The sequence below is a fragment of the Oncorhynchus mykiss genome, chromosome 13 (genome assembly GCF_013265735.2).
Source record: "Oncorhynchus mykiss isolate Arlee chromosome 13, USDA_OmykA_1.1, whole genome shotgun sequence".
In the NCBI taxonomy this organism is placed as follows: Eukaryota; Metazoa; Chordata; class Actinopteri; order Salmoniformes; family Salmonidae; genus Oncorhynchus; species Oncorhynchus mykiss.
This window is the reverse complement of record NC_048577.1, coordinates 53,852,467-53,874,966: the sequence shown is the minus strand read 5'-3', so window position 1 is coordinate 53,874,966 and position 22,500 is coordinate 53,852,467. Positions and strand designations below refer to the sequence as shown.

At 52.7% G+C, this 22,500-nt stretch overlaps 1 protein-coding gene across 1 annotated transcript in view; it reads left to right on the top strand.

The window, feature by feature from the left end:
• The window catches only part of si:ch73-374l24.1 (protein kinase C alpha type), a 242,953-nt gene that overhangs the window by 174,626 nt on the left and 45,827 nt on the right, over nucleotides 1–22,500 (top strand). The window contains exon 5 of the mRNA XM_036941514.1: nucleotides 12,543–12,671. Within this exon, the coding sequence (XP_036797409.1) occupies nucleotides 12,543–12,671 (129 nt within the window). The remainder of the gene's footprint in view (nucleotides 1–12,542; nucleotides 12,672–22,500) is intronic.

Genomic DNA, 22,500 nt, shown 5'->3' with positions numbered 1-22,500 from the left:
CACCCCCTTACTACCTCTCATCCCACTCCCACCCCCTCACTACCTCTCAACTCACTCCCACCCCCACACTACCTCTCAACTCACTCCCACCCCCTCACTACCTCTCAACTCACTCCCACCCCCACACTACCTCTCAACTCACTCCCACCCCCTCACTACCTCTCAACCCACTCCCATCCCCTCACCCCCACACTACCTCTCAACCCACTCCCACCCCCTCACTACCTCTCAACCCACTCCCACCCCCTCACCCCCTCACTACCTCTTAACTCACTCCCATCCCCTCACTACCTCTCAACCCACTCCCACCCCCTCACCCCCTCACTACCTCTCAACTCACTCCCACCCCCTCACTACCTCTCAACCTACTCCCACCCCCTCACTACCTCTCAACTCACTCCCACCCCCACACTACCTCTCAACTCACTCCCACCCCCACACTACCTCTCAACTCACTCCCATCCCCTCACTACCTCTCAACTCACTCCCACCCCATCACTACCTCTCAACCCACTCCCATCCCCTCACCCCCACACTACCTCTCAACTCACTCCCACCCCCTCACTACCTCTCAACCCACTCCACCCCCTCACCCCCTCACTACCTCTCAACCCACTCCCATCCCCTCACTACCTCTCAACCCACTCCCATCCCCTCCCTACTTCTCAACCCACTCCCATCCCCTCCCTACCTCTCATCCCACTCCCATCCCCTCACTACCTCTCAACCCACTCCCATCCCCTCACTCCCTCTCAACCCACTCCCATCCCCTCACTACCTCTCAACCCACTCCCATCCCCTCACTACCTCTCAACCCACTCCCATCCCCTCCCTACCTCTCAACCCACTCCCATCCCCTCACTACCTCTCAACCCACTCCCATCCCCTCACTACCTGTCAACCCACTCTCACTCCCATCCACTCCCTACCTCTCAACCCACTCCCATCCCCTCACTACCTCTCAACCTACTCCCATCCCCTCACTACCTCTCAACCAACTCCCATCCCCTCACTACCTGTCAACCCACTCCCATCCCCTCACTACCTCTCAACCCACTCCCATCCCCTCACTACCTCTCAACCCACTCCCATCCCCTCACTACCTCTCAACCCACTCCCATCCCCTCACTACCTCTCAACCCACTCCCTCACCCCCTCACTACCTCTCAACCCACTCCCATCCCCTCACTACCTCTCAACCTACTCCCATCCCCTCACTACCTCTCAACCAACTCCCATCCCCTCACTACCTGTCAACCCACTCCCATCCCCTCACTACCTCTCAACCCACTCCCATCCCCTCACTACCTCTCAACCCACTCCCACCCCCTCACTACCTCTCAACTCACTCCCATCCCCTCACTACCTCTCAACCCACTCCCACCCCCTCACCCCCTCACTACCTCTCAACCCACTCCCACCCCCTCACCCCCTCACTACCTCTCAACTCACTCCCACCCCCTCACTATCTCTCAACCCACTCCCTCACCCCCTCACTACCTCTCAACTCACTCCCACCCCCTCACTACCTCTCAACCCACTCCCACCCCCTCACCCCCTCACTACCTCTCAACTCACTCCCACCCGCTTACTACCTCTCATCCCACTCCCACCCCCTCACTACCTCTCAACTCACTCCCACCCCCACACTACCTCTCAACTCACTCCCACCCCCTCACTACCTCTCAACCCACTCCCATCCCCTCACCCCCACACTACCTCTCAACTCACTCCCACCCCCTCACTACCTCTCAACCCACTCCACCCCCTCACCCCCTCACTACCTCTCAACCCACTCCCACCCCCTCACTACCTCTCAACCCACTCCCACCCCCTCACCCCCTCACTACCTCTTAACTCACTCCCATCCCCTCACTACCTCTCAACCCATTCCCACCCCCTCACCCCCTCACTACCTCTCAACTCACTCCCACCCCCTCACTACCTCTCAACCCACTCCCACCCCCTCACTACCTCTCAACCCACTCCCATCCCCTCACCCCCACACTACCTCTCAACTCACTCCCACCCCCTCACTACCTCTCAACCCACTCCACCCCCTCACCCCCTCACTACCTCTCAACCCACTCCCATCCCCTCACTACCTCTCAACCCACTCCCATCCCCTCCCTACTTCTCAACCCACTCCCATCCCCTCCCTACCTCTCATCCCACTCCCATCCCCTCACTACCTCTCAACCCACTCCCATCCCCTCACTCCCTCTCAACCCACTCCCATCCCCTCACTACCTCTCAACCCACTCCCATCCCCTCACTACCTCTCAACCCACTCCCATCCCCTCCCTACCTCTCAACCCACTCCCATCCCCTCACTACCTCTCAACCCACTCCCATCCCCTCACTCCCTCTCAACCCACTCCCATCCCCTCACTACCTCTCAACCCACTCCCATCCCCTCACTACCTCTCAACCCACTCCCATCCCCTCCCTACCTCTCAACCCACTCCCATCCCCTCACTACCTCTCAACCCACTCCCATCCCCTCACTACCTGTCAACCCACTCTCACTCCCATCCACTCCCTACCTCTCAACCCACTCCCATCCCCTCACTACCTCTCAACCCACTCCCTCACCCCCTCACTACCTCTCAACCCACTCCCATCCCCTCACTACCTCTCAACCTACTCCCATCCCCTCACTACCTCTCAACCAACTCCCATCCCCTCACTACCTGTCAACCCACTCCCATCCCCTCACTACCTCTCAACCCACTCCCACCCCCTCACTACCTCTCAACTCACTCCCATCCCCTCACTACCTCTCAACCCACTCCCACCCCCTCACCCCCTCACTACCTCTCAACCCACTCCCACCCCCTCACCCCCTCACTACCTCTCAACTCACTCCCACCCCCTCACTATCTCTCAACCCACTCCCTCACCCCCTCACTACCTCTCAACTCACTCCCACCCCCTCACTACCTCTCAACCCACTCCCACCCCCTCACCCCCTCACTACCTCTCAACTCACTCCCACCCGCTTACTACCTCTCATCCCACTCCCACCCCCTCACTACCTCTCAACTCACTCCCACCCCCACACTACCTCTCAACTCACTCCCACCCCCTCACTACCTCTCAACCCACTCCCATCCCCTCACCCCCACACTACCTCTCAACTCACTCCCACCCCCTCACTACCTCTCAACCCACTCCACCCCCTCACCCCCTCACTACCTCTCAACCCACTCCCACCCCCTCACTACCTCTCAACCCACTCCCACCCCCTCACCCCCTCACTACCTCTTAACTCACTCCCATCCCCTCACTACCTCTCAACCCATTCCCACCCCCTCACCCCCTCACTACCTCTCAACTCACTCCCACCCCCTCACTACCTCTCAACCCACTCCCACCCCCTCACTACCTCTCAACCCACTCCCATCCCCTCACCCCCACACTACCTCTCAACTCACTCCCACCCCCTCACTACCTCTCAACCCACTCCACCCCCTCACCCCCTCACTACCTCTCAACCCACTCCCATCCCCTCACTACCTCTCAACCCACTCCCATCCCCTCCCTACTTCTCAACCCACTCCCATCCCCTCCCTACCTCTCATCCCACTCCCATCCCCTCACTACCTCTCAACCCACTCCCATCCCCTCACTCCCTCTCAACCCACTCCCATCCCCTCACTACCTCTCAACCCACTCCCATCCCCTCACTACCTCTCAACCCACTCCCATCCCCTCCCTACCTCTCAACCCACTCCCATCCCCTCACTACCTCTCAACCCACTCCCATCCCCTCACTACCTGTCAACCCACTCTCACTCCCATCCCCTCCCTACCTCTCAACCCACTCCCATCCCCTCACTACCTCTCAACCTACTCCCATCCCCTCACTACCTCTCAACCCACTCCCATCCCCTCCCTACCTCTCAACCCACTCCCATCCCCTCACTACCTCTCAACCCACTCCCATCCCCTCACTACCTGTCAACCCACTCTCACTCCCATCCCCTCCCTACCTCTCAACCCACTCCCATCCCCTCACTACCTCTCAACCTACTCCCATCCCCTCACTACCTCTCAACTCACTCCCACCCCATCACTACCTCTCAACCCACTCCCATCCCCTCACCCCCACACTACCTCTCAACTCACTCCCACCCCCTCACTACCTCTCAACCCACTCCACCCCCTCACCCCCTCACTACCTCTCAACCCACTCCCATCCCCTCACTACCTCTCAACCCACTCCCATCCCCTCCCTACTTCTCAACCCACTCCCATCCCCTCCCTACCTCTCATCCCACTCCCATCCCCTCACTACCTCTCAACCCACTCCCATCCCCTCACTCCCTCTCAACCCACTCCCATCCCCTCACTACCTCTCAACCCACTCCCATCCCCTCACTACCTCTCAACCCACTCCCATCCCCTCCCTACCTCTCAACCCACTCCCATCCCCTCACTACCTCTCAACCCACTCCCATCCCCTCACTACCTGTCAACCCACTCTCACTCCCATCCCCTCCCTACCTCTCAACCCACTCCCATCCCCTCACTACCTCTCAACCTACTCCCATCCCCTCACTACCTCTCAACCAACTCCCATCCCCTCACTACCTGTCAACCCACTCCCATCCCCTCACTACCTCTCAACCCACTCCCATCCCCTCACTACCTCTCAACCCACTCCCATCCCCTCACTACCTCTCAACCCACTCCCATCCCCTCACTACCTCTCAACCCACTCCCTCACCCCCTCACTACCTCTCAACCCACTCCCACCCCCTCACTACCTCTCAACTCACTCCCATCCCCTCACTACCTCTCAACCCACTCCCACCCCCTCACCCCCTCACTACCTCTCAACCCACTCCCACCCCCTCACCCCCTCACTACCTCTCAACTCACTCCCACCCCCTCACTATCTCTCAACCCACTCCCTCACCCCCTCACTACCTCTCAACTCACTCCCACCCCCTCACTACCTCTCAACCCACTCCCACCCCCTCACCCCCTCACTACCTCTCAACTCACTCCCACCCGCTTACTACCTCTCATCCCACTCCCACCCCCTCACTACCTCTCAACTCACTCCCACCCCCACACTACCTCTCAACTCACTCCCACCCCCTCACTACCTCTCAACCCACTCCCATCCCCTCACCCCCACACTACCTCTCAACTCACTCCCACCCCCTCACTACCTCTCAACCCACTCCACCCCCTCACCCCCTCACTACCTCTCAACCCACTCCCACCCCCTCACCCCCTCACTACCTCTTAACTCACTCCCATCCCCTCACTACCTCTCAACCCATTCCCACCCCCTCACCCCCTCACTACCTCTCAACTCACTCCCACCCCCTCACTACCTCTCAACCCACTCCCACCCCCTCACTACCTCTCAACTCACTCCCACCCCCACACTACCTCTCAACTCACTCCCACCCCCACACTACCTCTCAACTCACTCCCACCCCCACACTACCTCTCACTCCCACCCCCTCACTACCTCTCACTCCCACCCCCTCACTACCTCTCAACTCACTCCCATCCCCTCACTACCTCTCAACTCACTCCCACCCCCTCACTACCTCTCAACCCACTGCCATCCCCTCACCCCCACACTACTTCTCAACTCACTCCCACCCCCTCACTACCTCTCAACCCACTCCCACCCCCTCACCCCCTCACAACCTCTCAACCCACTCCCACCCCCTCCCTACCTCTCAACCCACTCCCATCCCCTCACTACCTCTCAACCCACTCCCATCCCCTCACGACCTCTCATCCCACTCCCATCCCCTCACTACCTCTCAACCCACTCCCACCCCCTCACTACCTCTCAACTCACTCCCACCCCCTCACTACCTCTCAACCCACTGCCATCCCCTCACCCCCACACTACTTCTCAACTCTCTCCCACCCCCTCACTACCTCTCAACCCACTCCCACCCCCTCACCCCCTCACAACCTCTCAACCCACTCCCACCCCCTCCATACCTCTCAACCCACTCCCATCCCCTCACAACCTCTCAACCCCTCACTACCTCTCAACCCACTCCCATCCCCTCCCTAACTCTCAACCCACTCCCATCCCCTCACTACCTCTCAACCCACTCCCATCCCCTCCCTACCTCTCAACCCACTCCCATCCCCTCACTACCTCTCAACTCACTCCCACTACCTCTCAACCCACTCCCACCCACTCACCCCCTCACTACCTCTCAACTCACTCCCACCCACTCACCCCCTCACTACCTCTCAACCCACTCCCACCCCCTCACCCCCTCACTACCTCTCAACTCACTCCCACCCCCTCACTACCTCTCAACCCACTCCCTCACCCCCTCACTACCTCTCAACTCACTCCCACCCCCTCACTACCTCTCAACTCACTCCCACCCCCTCACCCCCTCACTACCTCTCAACCCACTCCCACCCCCTCACTACCTCTCAACTCACTCCCATCCCCTCACTACCTCTCAACCCACTCCCACCCCCTCACCCCCTCTCAACCCACTCCCACCCCCTCACCCCCTCACTACCTCTCAACTCACCCCTTCCCCCTCACTATCTCTCAACCCACTCCCTCACCCCCTCACTACCTCTCAACTCACTCCCACCCCCTCACTACCTCTCAACCCACTCCCACCCCCTCACCCCCTCACTACCTCTCAACCCACTCCCACCCACTCACTACCTCTCAACTCACTCCCATCCCCTCACTACCTCTCAACCCACTCCCACCCCCTCACCCCCTCACTACCTCTCAACTCACTCCCACCCCCTTACTACCTCTCATCCCACTCCCACCCCCTCACTACCTCTCAACTCACTCCCACCCCCTCACTACCTCTCAACTCACTCCCACCCCCTCACCCCCTCACTACCTCTCAACCCACTCCCACCCCCTCACTACCTCTCAACCCACTTCCACCCCCTCACCCCCTCACTACCTCTCAACTCACTCCCACCCCCTCACTACCTCTCAACCCACTCCCTCACCCCCTCACTACCTCTCAACTCACTCCCACCCCCTCACTACCTCTCAACTCACTCCCACCCCCTCACCCCCTCACTACCTCTCAACCCACTCCCACCCCCTCACTACCTCTCAACTCACTCCCATCCCCTCACTACCTCTCAACCCACTCCCACCCCCTCACCCCCTCTCAACCCACTCCCACCCCCTCACCCCCTCACTACCTCTCAACTCACTCCCACCCCCTCACTATCTCTCAACCCACTCCCTCACCCCCTCACTACCTCTCAACTCACTCCCACCCCCTCACTACCTCTCAACCCACTCCCACCCCCTCACCCCCTCACTACCTCTCAACCCACTCCCACCCACTCACTACCTCTCAACTCACTCCCATCCCCTCACTACCTCTCAACCCACTCCCACCCCCTCACCCCCTCACTACCTCTCAACTCACTCCCACCCCCTTACTACCTCTCATCCCACTCCCACCCCCTCACTACCTCTCAACTCACTCCCACCCCCACACTACCTCTCAACTCACTCCCACCCCCTCACTACCTCTCAACCCACTCCCATCCCCTCACCCCCACACTACCTCTCAACTCACTCCCACCCCCTCACTACCTCTCAACCCACTCCACCCCCTCACCCCCTCACTACCTCTCAACCCACTCCCACCCCCTCACTACCTCTCAACCCACTCCCACCCCCTCACCCCCTCACTACCTCTTAACTCACTCCCATCCCCTCACTACCTCTCAACCCACTCCCACCCCCTCACCCCCTCACTACCTCTCAACTCACTCCCACCCCCTCACTACCTCTCAACCCACTCCCACCCCCTCACTACCTCTCAACTCACTCCCACCCCCACACTACCTCTCAACTCACTCCCACCCCCACACTACCTCTCAACTCACTCCCATCCCCTCACTACCTCTCAACTCACTCCCACCCCATCACTACCTCTCAACCCACTCCCATCCCCTCACCCCCACACTACCTCTCAACTCACTCCCACCCCCTCACTACCTCTCAACCCACTCCACCCCCTCACCCCCTCACTACCTCTCAACCCACTCCCATCCCCTCACTACCTCTCATCCCACTCCCATCCCCTCACTACCTCTCAACCCACTCCCATCCCCTCACTCCCTCTCAACCCACTCCCATCCCCTCACTACCTCTCAACCCACTCCCATCCCCTCATTACCTCTCAACCCACTCCCATCCCCTCCCTACCTCTCAACCCACTCCCATCCCCTCACTACCTCTCAACCCACTCCCATCCCCTCACTACCTGTCAACCCACTCTCACTCCCATCCCCTCCCTACCTCTCAACCCACTCCCATCCCCTCACTACCTCTCAACCTACTCCCATCCCCTCACTACCTCTCAACCAACTCCCATCCCCTCACTACCTGTCAACCCACTCCCATCCCCTCACTACCTCTCAACCCACTCCCATCCCCTCACTACCTCTCAACCCACTCCCATCCCCTCACTACCTCTCAACCCACTCCCATCCCCTCACTACCTCTCAACCCACTCCCTCACCCCCTCACTACCTCTCAACTCACTCCCACCCCCTCACTACCTCTCAACTCACTCCCACCCCCTCACCCCCTCACTACCTCTCAACCCACTCCCACCCCCTCACTACCTCTCAACTCACTCCCATCCCCTCACTACCTCTCAACCCACTCCCACCCCCTCACCCCCTCACTACCTCTCAACCCACTCCCACCCCCTCACCCCCTCACTACCTCTCAACTCACTCCCACCCCCTCACTATCTCTCAACCCACTCCCTCACCCCCTCACTACCTCTCAACTCACTCCCACCCCCTCACTACCTCTCAACCCACTCCCACCCCCTCACCCCCTCACTACCTCTCAACCCACTCCCACCCACTCACTACCTCTCAACTCACTCCCATCCCTCACTACCTCTCAACCCACTCCCACCCCCTCACCCCCTCACTACCTCTCAACTCACTCCCACCCGCTTACTACCTCTCATCCCACTCCCACCCCCTCACTACCTCTCAACTCACTCCCACCCCCTCACTACCTCTCAACCCACTCCCATCCCCTCACCCCCACACTACCTCTCAACTCACTCCCACCCCCTCACTACCTCTCAACCCACTCCCACCCACTCACTACCTCTCAACTCACTCCCATCCCCTCACTACCTCTCAACCCACTCCCACCCCCTCACCCCCTCACTACCTCTCAACTCACTCCCACCCGCTTACTACCTCTCATCCCACTCCCACCCCCTCACTACCTCTCAACTCACTCCCACCCGCTTACTACCTCTCATCCCACTCCCACCCCCACACTACCTCTCAACTCACTCCCACCCCCTCACTACCTCTCAACCCACTCCCATCCCCTCACCCCCACACTACCTCTCAACTCACTCCCACCCCCTCACTACCTCTCAACCCACTCCACCCCCTCACCCCCTCACTACCTCTCAACCCACTCCCACCCCCTCACTACCTCTCAACCCACTCCCACCCCCTCACCCCCCCACTACCTCTTAACTCACTCCCATCCCCTCACTACCTCTCAACCCATTCCCACCCCCTCACCCCCTCACTACCTCTCAACTCACTCCCACCCCCTCACTACCTCTCAACCCACTCCCACCCCCTCACTAACTCTCAACTCACTCCCACCCCCACACTACCTCTCAACTCACTCCCACCCCCACACTACCTCTCAACTCACTCCCATCCCCTCACTACCTCTCAACTCACTCCCACCCCATCACTACCTCTCAACCCACTCCCATCCCCTCACCCCCACACTACCTCTCAACTCACTCCCACCCCCTCACTACCTCTCAACCCACTCCACCCCCTCACCCCCTCACTACCTCTCAACCCACTCCCACCCCCTCACTACCTCTCAACCCACTCCCACCCCCTCACCCCCTCACTACCTCTTAACTCACTCCCATCCCCTCACTACCTCTCAACCCATTCCCACCCCCTCACCCCCTCACTACCTCTCAACTCACTCCCACCCCCTCACTACCTCTCAACCCACTCCCACCCCCTCACTAACTCTCAACTCACTCCCACCCCCACACTACCTCTCAACTCACTCCCACCCCCACACTACCTCTCAACTCACTCCCATCCCCTCACTACCTCTCAACTCACTCCCACCCCATCACTACCTCTCAACCCACTCCCATCCCCTCACCCCCACACTACCTCTCAACTCACTCCCACCCCCTCACTACCTCTCAACCCACTCCACCCCCTCACCCCCTCACTACCTCTCAACCCACTCCCACTCCCATCCCCTCACTACCTCTCAACCCACTCCCATCCCCTCCCTACTTCTCAACCCACTCCCATCCCCTCCCTACCTCTCATCCCACTCCCATCCCCTCACTACCTCTCAACCCACTCCCATCCCCTCACTCCCTCTCAACCCACTCCCATCCCCTCACTACCTCTCAACCCACTCCCATCCCCTCACTACCTCTCAACCCACTCCCATCCCCTCCCTACCTCTCAACCCACTCCCATCCCCTCACTACCTCTCAACCCACTCCCATCCCCTCACTACCTGTCAACCCACTCTCACTCCCATCCCCTCCCTACCTCTCAACCCACTCCCATCCCCTCACTACCTCTCAACCTACTCCCATCCCCTCACTACCTCTCAACCAACTCCCATCCCCTCACTACCTGTCAACCCACTCCCATCCCCTCACTACCTCTCAACCCACTCCCATCCCCTCACTACCTCTCAACCCACTCCCATCCCCTCACTACCTCTCAACCCACTCCCATCCCCTCACTACCTGTCAACCCACTCCCATCCCCTCACTACCTCTCAACCCACTCCCATCCCCTCACTACCTCTCAACCCACTCCCATCCCCTCACTCCCTCTCAACCCACTCCCATCCCCTCCCTACCTCTCAACCCACTCCCATCCCCTCACTACCTCTCAACCCACTCCCATCCCCTCACTACCTGTCAACCCACTCTCACTCCCATCCCCTCCCTACCTCTCAACCCACTCCCATCCCCTCACTACCTCTCAACCTACTCCCATCCCCTCACTACCTCTCAACCTACTCCCATCCCCTCACTACCTCTCAACCCACTCCCATCCCCTCACTACCTGTCAACCCACTCTCACTCCCATCCCCTCCCTACCTCTCAACCCACTCCCATCCCCTCACTACCTCTCAACCTACTCCCATCCCCTCACTACCTCTCAACCTACTCCCATCCCCTCACTACCTCTCAACCCACTCCCATCCCCTCACTACCTGTCAACCCACTCCCATCCCCTCACTACCTCTCAACCCACTCCCATCCCCTCACTACCTCTCAACCTACTCCCATCCCCTCACTACCTCTCAACCCACTCCCACCCCCTCACCCCCTCACTACCTCTCAACCCACTCCCCTCCCCACACATTTTCTACTCTCTCCATATCGCTCCCTATCTCTCCAAATGTCCCACCTCCCTCTTCAACTCTTCTTTCTTTCTTTCTTCTCTCTCTTATCTATCTTTCCCATACTCTCTCAACCCACTCCTGTTCCCTCCCCACACTCGTCATTCTCTCTCCATCTCTCCCTGTCCACATCTATCACTCTCCCTTCCTACCTCTCTAGCTTTCCCATCTATCACCTTTCCTTCCTCCTTCCCTCCCACTCCATCCATCCATCTCTAGTGTCTCTGGTGGCAGAATTATAACAGATTGATATAAATTGATGTGGGGAGGCCTGAGGCCTGATGCCAACAAATTAGTTATTACATCCCAGCCTCCCGATCTGGCTGCCACTGGGGCTCTCCTGTCCTCCCACCTATAAAAAGAGATGAGGAGGAAGAGGGGGAGGTGGAGGTGGAAAGAGGAAGGAAAGGGATAAATAGTGGCGAGGGAAAAAGGAGAAGGACAGTAATGGGTGAGGGAGAGAAAGAGAAGAATTTGGGATGAATAGGTTGAGGTAGAGTGGGCGGAGATAGATGAGTGTAGAGAAGGGACGAGGGTGAACGATAGGAATGATGGTGGGGCTGGATAGATGTGGGGAGAGAGGTATGGTGAGGGTGTATGAAGATTTAGAAATCGGGGATAGGGAAGGGGGGTGAGGAAAGTAGGAGGGAGGCCTGCAGCCTCCTCTCCCTCTGGTCCCTCTCCTGTTTGTCTTCATTAGCTTCATTAGCCGCTAATAAAAACACTCAATGTGTTGTCCTCTAACACGCTTAGGGAATAAGAGGAAGAGAGAGAGAGAGAGAGAGACAGAGAGAGAGAGAGAGAGAGAAAAAGAGAGAGAAAGAGAGAGAGAGGGGGAGAGAGAGGGAGAGAGAGAGAGAGAGAGAGAGAGAGAGAGAGAGAGAGAGAGAGAGAGAGGCCCTGTCCAATACCTGGCTGGTCTATTGTAGAAATGGCAAATAAACAGTGTTGTTAGGTATTGCACAGCAGATAACTTGCAGAGTGTGTGTTCACCATGACCAGTTATCTGAACTTTACCATATTATGACCAGGTCCTAAACCTGATATAAACTCAATGTGTTTGTGTGTGTTTGTCCAGCCTGCGACATGAACGTACACAATCAGTGTGTGATGAACGTGCCAAGCCTGTGTGGGACAGACCACACGGAGCGCAGAGGACGCATCTTCCTCAAGATCGACGTCAGCGGAGACAGGCTACACGTCACAGGTGAGTCACACGCTACAAGGGAGAGACATGACTAAATGAAACATGCTAGTTATCTGTAAGTGACATGACAGACTACACTACATGTTAGCTACATGTGAGTAGTGAGTGACATGACACAGACTACATGCTACATACTAGCTACAATACATTTGACTGACATGACACAGACTACATGCTACATGCTAGCTACGATACATTTGACTGTTATGTCACAGACTACATGCTACATGCTAGCTACGATACATTTGACTGTCATGACACAGACTACATGCTACATGCTAGCTATGATACATTTGACTGTCATGTCACAGACTACATGCTACATGCTAGCTACGATACATTTGACTATCATGACACAGACTACATGCTACATGCTAGCTACGATACATTTGACTGACATGATGCAGACTTCATGCTACATGCTAGCTACGATACATTTGACTGACATGACGCAGACTACATGCTACATGCTACCTATATATGATTTATATGACACTTACAGTGCATGCTAGCTACAGTTGAGTGGCATGGCACAAGTGTCATGCTATTCAAGGAGTCTGAGTGATGAGCTGCATTCTACATGTCATGGTCAGTCACATGCTACACACAACATTTGAGTGGCACCCTAATACCACCCTAGTCCGCAGAATGTGTGTGCCTCTTCCCTGTTTATATTTCTGTCTCTCTTTCATCTCCCTCTCATCTCCCTCTCCCTCTCTCAATTCAATTTAATTTAAAGGGGCTTTATTGGCATGGGAAACACATGGTTCGGTTCGGGCCTGTGACAACGAGGAATGTTGGCAGAGGCCCCATCTGATACCTGGTCGCAGTCTGGGTGGGCAGTACCCTCCTCGCCTCTCCCCTCCCCATTTCAACACAATCAGGGACTGTGAGACACATGGCCAGTGATGAGATTCAGTGTTTCACAGTTTATTTGATATATTCTGTCATTTCCTTTTTCCTAAATACCTAGTTACTACCACATGTCAAGTGTGCGTGTTTGTTGGTGGGTGTGTGTGTTCCTGCTTGCATGGCCTGTAACTCTTTATCAGTGAGATGTATTGACAACCTTAAAGGGATACATACCCATAGACTTCCAGTCATTGTGCTAACGCTAGTTAGCATTGGCCCGAGAAACTACCTCTAACTTCCTTCATAAAGAGACATAAAAATGTTATCCACGAGTTCATCTGACTCTGGGAAACTAGATAAAGGGTTTCATTGCCAAAATCCCAAAGTATGAGTTAACAGTGACAGGGATGTCGATACAGTTGACAAGGCCACCAGACTCTCTCAAAGAAGAGAGGGTTACTGACTCAATTCCAGAGAGAGAGAAAGATACAATAGAAACACACATGTCACGAACGTCGTCAGGGAAATGACCGGACCAAGGTGCAGCGTGGTGAGCGTACATTTTATTTTATTAAGAATGTCACAAAACAAGAAACAACAAAAATGAACGAGAAGCTGACTAGGGCTATACAGGCCACTAACACAGACAACTACCCACAACTATGGTGGCAAAACAGGCTGCCTAAGTATGATTCCCAATCAGAGACAACGATAGACAGCTGTCCCTGATTGAGAACCATACCCGGCCAAAACATAGAAACAGAAAACATAGAAACAAAGAAACTAGAATGCCCACCCTAGTCACACCCTGGCCTAACCAAAATAGAGAATAATCGCTGCAGGCTCCGGACCATGGACCATCACTGGAGGCTTCGTGCCATGGATCATCACTGGAGGCTTCGTGCCATGGATCATCACTGGAGGCTTCGTGCCATGGATCATCACTGGAGGCTTCGTGCCATGGATCATCACTGGAGGCTTCATGCCATGGATCATCACTGGAGGCTTTGTGCCATGAATCATCACTGGAGGCTTCGTGCCATGGATCATCACTGGAGGCTTCGTGCCATGGATCATCACTGGAGGCTTCGTGCCATGGATCATCACTGGAGGCTTCGTGCCATGGATCATCACTGGAGGCTTCGTGCCATGGATCATCACTGGAGGCTTCGTGCCATGGATCATCACTGGAGGCTTCGTGCCATGAATCATCACTGGAGGCTTCGTGCCATGGATCATCACTGGAGACTTCGTGCCATGGATCATCACTGGAGGCTTCGTGCCATGGATCATCACTGGAGGCTTTGTGCCATGGATCATCACTGGAGGCTTCGTGCCATCTGGCCTGGTTCTTGGAGCAGGCACCGGGTACACTGGGCCGTCCTGGCTGGATGGTTGCCTAGATGGTTACCTTTGCCCGGCAAATGTGGGGCGCTGGCACAGGACGCACTGAGCTGTGCAGACGCACCGGAGACACAGTGCGCAGAGCCGACGCAGGATATCCTGGCCCGTAGAGACGCACTGGCGGCCAGATGCGCTGAGCCAGCACCACACGTCCTGGCTGGATGCCCACTCTAGCCGGCCGATGCGGGGAGCTGGAATGTAGCGCACCGGGCTGTGAACGCGCACTGGAGACACGGTGCCTGACCAGTACCACGCTCCCTACGGTAAGCACAAGGAGTTGGCTCAGGTCTCCAACCTGACTCAGCCAATCTCCTCGTGTGCACCCCCAAAACATTTTTTGGAGTGGCCTCCCGGTCTTTCGTGCCAGCCGTGACCCTGTGTAATCCTGGGCCCTTTTACTTGCTGCCTCCGCCTTCCTCGCTGCTTCCACCTGCTCCCACAGCAGGCAATCCTTTCCCGCCAGGATCTCCTCCCATGTCCAGGATCCTTTCCCGTTCAGGATGTCCTCCCACGTCCAGGATCCTTTCCCGTTCAGGATGTCCTCCCATGTCCAGTCCTCCTTACCACGCTGCTTGGTCCGTTTGTGGTGGGTAGTTCTGTCACGAACGTCGTCAGGGAAATGCCCGGACCAAGGTGCAGCGTGATGAGCGTACATTTTCTTTTATTAAGAATGTCGCCAACAAAACAACAAACACGAACGTGACGCTGACTAGGGCTATACAGGCCACTAACACAGACAACTACCCACAACTAAGGTGGCAAAACAGGCTGCATAAGTATGATTCCCAATCAGAGACAACGATAGACAGCTGTCCCTGATTGAGAACCATACCCGGCTCTCTATGGCCAGGGCGTGACAACACAAGACAGAGAGAGAGATTAAGAGAAAAAAAGACAGAAAGAGACTGAGAGAAATGGAAGATAGAGTGGATGAGAGAATGTCACTAAAAATGAGCGAAAGAATGACAGAGAGAGAGAGAGAAAGAAAACAAAAAGAGAGAAGCAATGTATTTGAGCCAGAAGGTCTGCCAAGCTGAGGACTGAACAGTGGCATCAGATTGTGTATGTTCCCTGTGGCTTCCACAGACATGTGGAGGCCATTCTGGTGCAGCGCCATGTGAAGTTGATTAAATCTGTCCAGCCAAGAAAACACAAACACATCTCCAAGGCTCTCTCCAATACAATACGCCTCTCCACGCTCTTTTTGTCCCTCCCACTTTCTCTCTTTTTCCCTCTCTCACTCTTTCTCTCTCTCTTTCCCTTTCTCTCTTTGCTTCTCTCTCTCTCTCTTTCCCTCTCTCTCTCTCTCTCTCTCTCTCTCTCTCTCTCTCTCTCTCTCTCTCACTCTACCTCTTTCCATAACACTGCCCTCTCCTCACTTTCACCTGTCCTCATCTCTCCTCTCATCTCCCCCTCCTTTTCTCCTCTGTCCTGCAATAACGTCTTCCTCTACTTCTCTAAAACTGTATTTTCCTCTCCCTCGTCACAGCTCTCTCCTTCAATACCCCGCTATCATGTACAATCCCTCACTCCTATTTTCCTAAACATCCCTGCCTGCAGTCCTCACTTTTCATCCCCCTCTCATCTATATATCCTTCCCCACTTCCTCCTAAGTAAACCTGCTCCCCTCTCTCCTTGAATAATCCAGCATTCCCCTCTCCCTCTTTCTCCTCTCCCTCCTTCCCCTCTCCCTCTTTCCCCTCTCCCTCTTTCCCCTCTCCCTCTTTCCCCTATCCCTCTTTCTCATCTCCCTCTTTCCCCTCTCCTCTTTCCCCTCTCCCTCTTTCCCCTATCCCTCTTTCTCCTCTCCCTCTTTCCCATCTCCCTCCTTCCCCTCTTCCTCCTTCCTCTCTCCCTCTTTCCCCTCTCTCTCGTTCCCCTCTCCCTCCTTCACCTCTCCCTCTACCTCTTTCCCCTCTCCCTCTTTCCCCTCTCCCTCTTTCCCCTATCCCTCTTTCTCCTCTCCCTCTTTCCCATCTCCCTCCTTCCCCTCTTCCTCCTTCCTCTCTCCCTCTTTCCCCTCTCTCTCTTTCCCCTCTCCCTCCTTCACCTCTCCCTCTACCTCTTTCCTTTCTCCCTCCTTCCCTCCCTCTTTCCCTTCTACTTTTTTCCGCTCTCCCCTCTTCATCTTTCCCCTCTCCCTCCTTCCTTCCCCTCTCCCTCCTTCCCCTCAACCCTCCTTCCCCTCTCCCCTCTCCGTCCTTCCCCTCTCCGTCCTTCCCCTCTCCCTCCTTCCCCTCTCCCTCTTTCCCTCCTTCCCCCTCCCTCTTTCCCTCTCCCTATTTCCCCTCTCCCTCCTTCCCCTCAACCCTCCTTCCCCTCTCCCCTCTCCGTCCTTCCCCTCTCTGTCCTTCCCCTCTCCGTCCTTCCCCTCTCCCTCCTTCCCCTCTCCCTCTTTCCTCTCTCCCTCTTTCCATCTCCCTCTTCCCCTCCCTCTCCATCCCTCTTGTACTGTCCCTCACTCTCTTTTGATTATCCATCTCTCTCATTTCCTCCTCCCTCTATCTCTGTCCTCCTGTACCCAGCTCTTCTCACCCCCCTTCACCCTACTCTCCTCTTCTCCCCTCCCCTCCACCTCTCATCCTTATTTCCCCTGCTCCTCTCTCTCCTTCCAAGACCAAAACAATAACCTAGGGCCAATAGGGATCTCCAGTTAGCTCTGGAGTTTAACCATCACAGACACATGGATGCAGACACGTCCATTTCTGCTGTCTAAGCCCCTGTCAGAAAACACACACACACCACACACACACACACACACACACACACACACACACACACACACACACACACACACACACACACACACAGACCACACACAGGGGCATCCAAGGACCCAGCCAGTGACACACACAGTTCGTGGAGCCACTGAGCTGAGAAACACAGTGATGTCAGTGTGTTTGTGTTGATAAGAAGATACATTTAGTAGGAGCTGACATGCTTCAGTTTGAGAGAAGAGCTAAAGTCTACATTATATTCACCCAGAGCTGTGAGAGAACCACTGCTTGGCCCAGAGATATTGTTCCTCTGGGGTAAATAATGCTTTGTATGGAGTGGAAGTAAATTGAGTGAATGTGCTGAATGACTCTAAACATACATTCTCACCGTTCAAAATGAGAATAGTTTGTTACTTCCAGACACCTGTTTTGATTGAGTAGAGCTCATCCATGTCATCCTTTATTATCATATGAGGTCAAATAAACTGTTTAAAAACAGACTCCAAAGCCCTGGGAATCAATGGAAAGCAGAAGCAGCATAACAGACATAAAACTATTTTATTTATTTAACTAGGCAAATTCAGATAAGAACAAATTCTTATTTACAATTACAGCCTACCCCGGCCGATCCTGGGCCAATTGTGCGCCACCCAATCACAGCTGGATGTGATGCAGTCTGGATTCAAACCAGGGACTACAGTGATGCTTCTTGCACTGAAATGCAGTGCCTTAGACCGCTGCGCCACTCGGGAGCCCGGGTACAGTGTGTGTGATTCTCTCTCTACTCTACTGTTGAACAGTGGGAATCAACCCAGCTCATCAGATTACCAGACATGCACTGATGCTACACTACTACTGATACTACACTACTACTGATACTACACTACTACTGATGCTACACTACTACTGATACTACACTACTACTGATACTTCACTACTACTGATACTACACTACTACTGATGCTACACTAATACTGATACTACACTACTACTGATGCTACACTAATACTGATACTACACTACTACTGATACTACACTACTACTGATACTACACTACTACTGATGCTACACTACTACTGGTACTACACTACTACTGATGCTACACTACTACTGATGCTGCACTACTACTGATACTAAACTACTACTGATACTACACTACTACTGATACTACACTAATACTGATACTACACTACTAATGATACTACACTACTACTGATACTACACTACTACTGATACTACACTACTACTGATGCTGCATTACTACTTATACTACACTACTAATGATACTACACTACTACTGATACTACACTACTACTGATACTACACTAATACTGATACTACACTACTAATGATACTACACTACTACTGATACTACACTACTACTGATACTACACTACTACTGATGCTACAACACTACTGATGCTACAACACTACTGATGCTACACTACTACTGATACTACACTACTACTGATGCTGCATTACTACTTATACTACACTACTACTGATACTACACTACTACTGATGCTGCATTACTACTTATACTACACTACTACTTATACTACACTACTACTGATGCTACACTACTACTGATACTACACTACTACTGATGCTGCATTACTACTTATACTACACTACTAATGATACTACACTACTACTGATGCTGCATTACTACTTATACTACACTACTACTGATGCTACAACACTACTGATGCTACACTACTACTGATGCTGCATTACTACTTATACTACACTACTACTGATTCTGCATTACTACTTATACTACACTACTACTGATGCTACAACACTACTGATGCTACAACACTACTGATGCTACACTACTACTTATACTACACTACTACTGATGCTGTATTACTACTTATACTGCACTACTACTGATGCTACACTACTACTGATGCTACAACACTACTGATGCTACAACACTACTGATGCTGCATTACTACTTATACTACACTACTACTGATACAACACTACTACTGATGCTACAACACTACTGATGCTACAACACTACTGATGCTACACTACTACTTATACTACACTACTACTGATGCTGTATTACTACTTATACTGCACTACTACTGATGCTACAACACTACTGATGCTGCATTACTACTTATACTACACTACTACTGATGCTACAACACTACTTATACTACACTACTACTGATGCTACAACACTACTGCGGCTGTATTACTACTTATACTACACTACTACTGATGCTACAACACTACTGCGGCTGTATTACTACTTATACTACACTACTACTGATGCTACACTACTACTGATGCTGCATTACTACTTATACTACACTACTACTGATGCTACAACACTACTTATACTACACTACTACTGATGCTACAACACTACTGCGGCTGTATTACTACTTATACTACAGTACTAATGATGCTACACTATTACTGATGCTACAACACTACTGATGCTACACTACTACTGATACTACACTACTACTGATGCTGCATTACTCCTTATACTACACTACTACTGATGCTACAACACTACTGCTGCTGTATTACTACTTATACTACACTACTACTGATGCTACACTACTACTGATGCTACAACACTACTGCGGCTGTATTACTACTTATACTACACTACTACTGATGCTACAACACTACTGCGGCTGTATTACTACTTATACTACACTACTACTGATGCTACACTACTACTGATGCTGCATTACTACTTATACTACACTACTACTGATGCTACAACACTACTTATACTACACTACTACTGATGCTACAACACTACTGCGGCTGTATTACTACTTATACTACAGTACTAATGATGCTACACTATTACTGATGCTACAACACTACTGATGCTACACTACTACTGATACTACACTACTACTGATGCTGCACTACTACTGATGCTGCATTACTCCTTATACTACACTACTACTGATGCTACAACACTACTGATGCTACACTACTACTGATGCTACACTACTACTGATGCTGCACTACTACTGATGCTGCATTACTACTTATACGACACTACTACGGATGCTACACTACTACTGATGCTACACTAATACTGATGCTGCATTACTACTTATACTACACTACTACTGATGCTACAACACTACTGCGGCTGTATTACTACTGATACTACACTACTACTTATACTACACTACTACTGATGCTACAACACTACTGATACTAGACTACTACTGATACTACACTACTACTGATACTACACTACTACTGATGCTACAACACTACTGATACTACACTACTACTGATACTACACTACTACTGATACTACACTACTACTTATACTACACTACTACTGATACTACACTACTACTTATACTACACTACTACTGATACTACACTACTACTGATACTACACTACTACTGATGCTACAACACTACTGATACTACACTACTACTGATGCTACACTACTACTGATACAACACTACTACTGATGCTACAACACTACTGATGCTACACTACTACAGATGCTGCATTACTACTTATACTACACTACTACTGATGCTGCATTACTACTTATACTACACTACTACTGATGCTACAACACTACTACGGCTGTATTACTACTTATACTACACTACTACTGATACTACACTACTACTGATGCTACAACACTGCTGATGCTACACTACTACTGATGCTGCATTACTACTTATACTACACTACTAGTGATGCTACAACACTACTGCGGCTGTATTACTACTGATACTACACTACTACTGATGCTACACTACTACTGATGCTACAACACTGCTGATGCTACACTACTACTGATGCTGCATTACTACTTATACTACACTACTAGTGATGCTACAACACTACTACGGCTGCTGCATGCGGACATCACTTTGTTATACAACATGGCATCTGAATTTCAAAAGCTTTTCATGGGGATTGAGCTGCCTTCCGTCCAGATTTCTACAAATCTCGTTTAATTTTAGAAATAGTATATTTTGTAATTGTGCTGCCAGGGCAGGGTCATAGTGGATTATGCTGGCAAGGGGCACAGGGTTGAGTGAGGCAAATACCATGCCCAGTTGATATAAACAAACATTACCTGAGCACAAACCAGGGCCCATATTCACAAAGCCTCTCAGAGTACGAGTGCTGATCTGGGAACATGTGCCTTTTAGATCACAATGAAGAAGATGAGGGGCATTCCTGCTCTGAGATGGTTTATGAATACTGAGTCATGAGTCATATAAAGATTAGGAAGTAGGTATCCCGGCTCTGTCAAAGGTTTTTATGGGCATTAGGTGCTTATCTGTATAAACACTGAAGATCCTGAGCCTTCCAAAAAAGGAAGAAAAAAATGATCTCAACCCTAATACAGTATTTGTACAATTGTATTTGTGTGATTATTCACCTCTAGTTAGATGTCCAGTCGTCTCTAACTACAATGTGATTCTATTACAGATACAGTAATGAGAGTTAGCGACGTAGTGAAGTGTAATAACTCTTTCTGTATGACCATGTCATTTATATACAGCAATATCTGTGATCTGCACTAAAAGAGACTTCAAAGAAGAAGAAGCTGGGACTATAATAGAAGAGATGTTCTTTCCTGTGTTTCTATTCCTGGATGAAGGACTGAATGATGAGTACTGGTAGAGGCAGTCCTGAGTGACGGATGTCATGGCGGTGGTACAGAGTCTCTTGTTGTGTGTGTGTGTGTGTGTGTGTGTGTGTGTGTGTGTGTGTGTGTGTGTGTGTTTAATGAGCACTCCTGGAGTGTATGGACAGGACTGTATTGAGCGAGATGTGAACTTCTGACTTGGGCTGTCAGCTAGAGAGAGCTGTAATAGAGACCTGG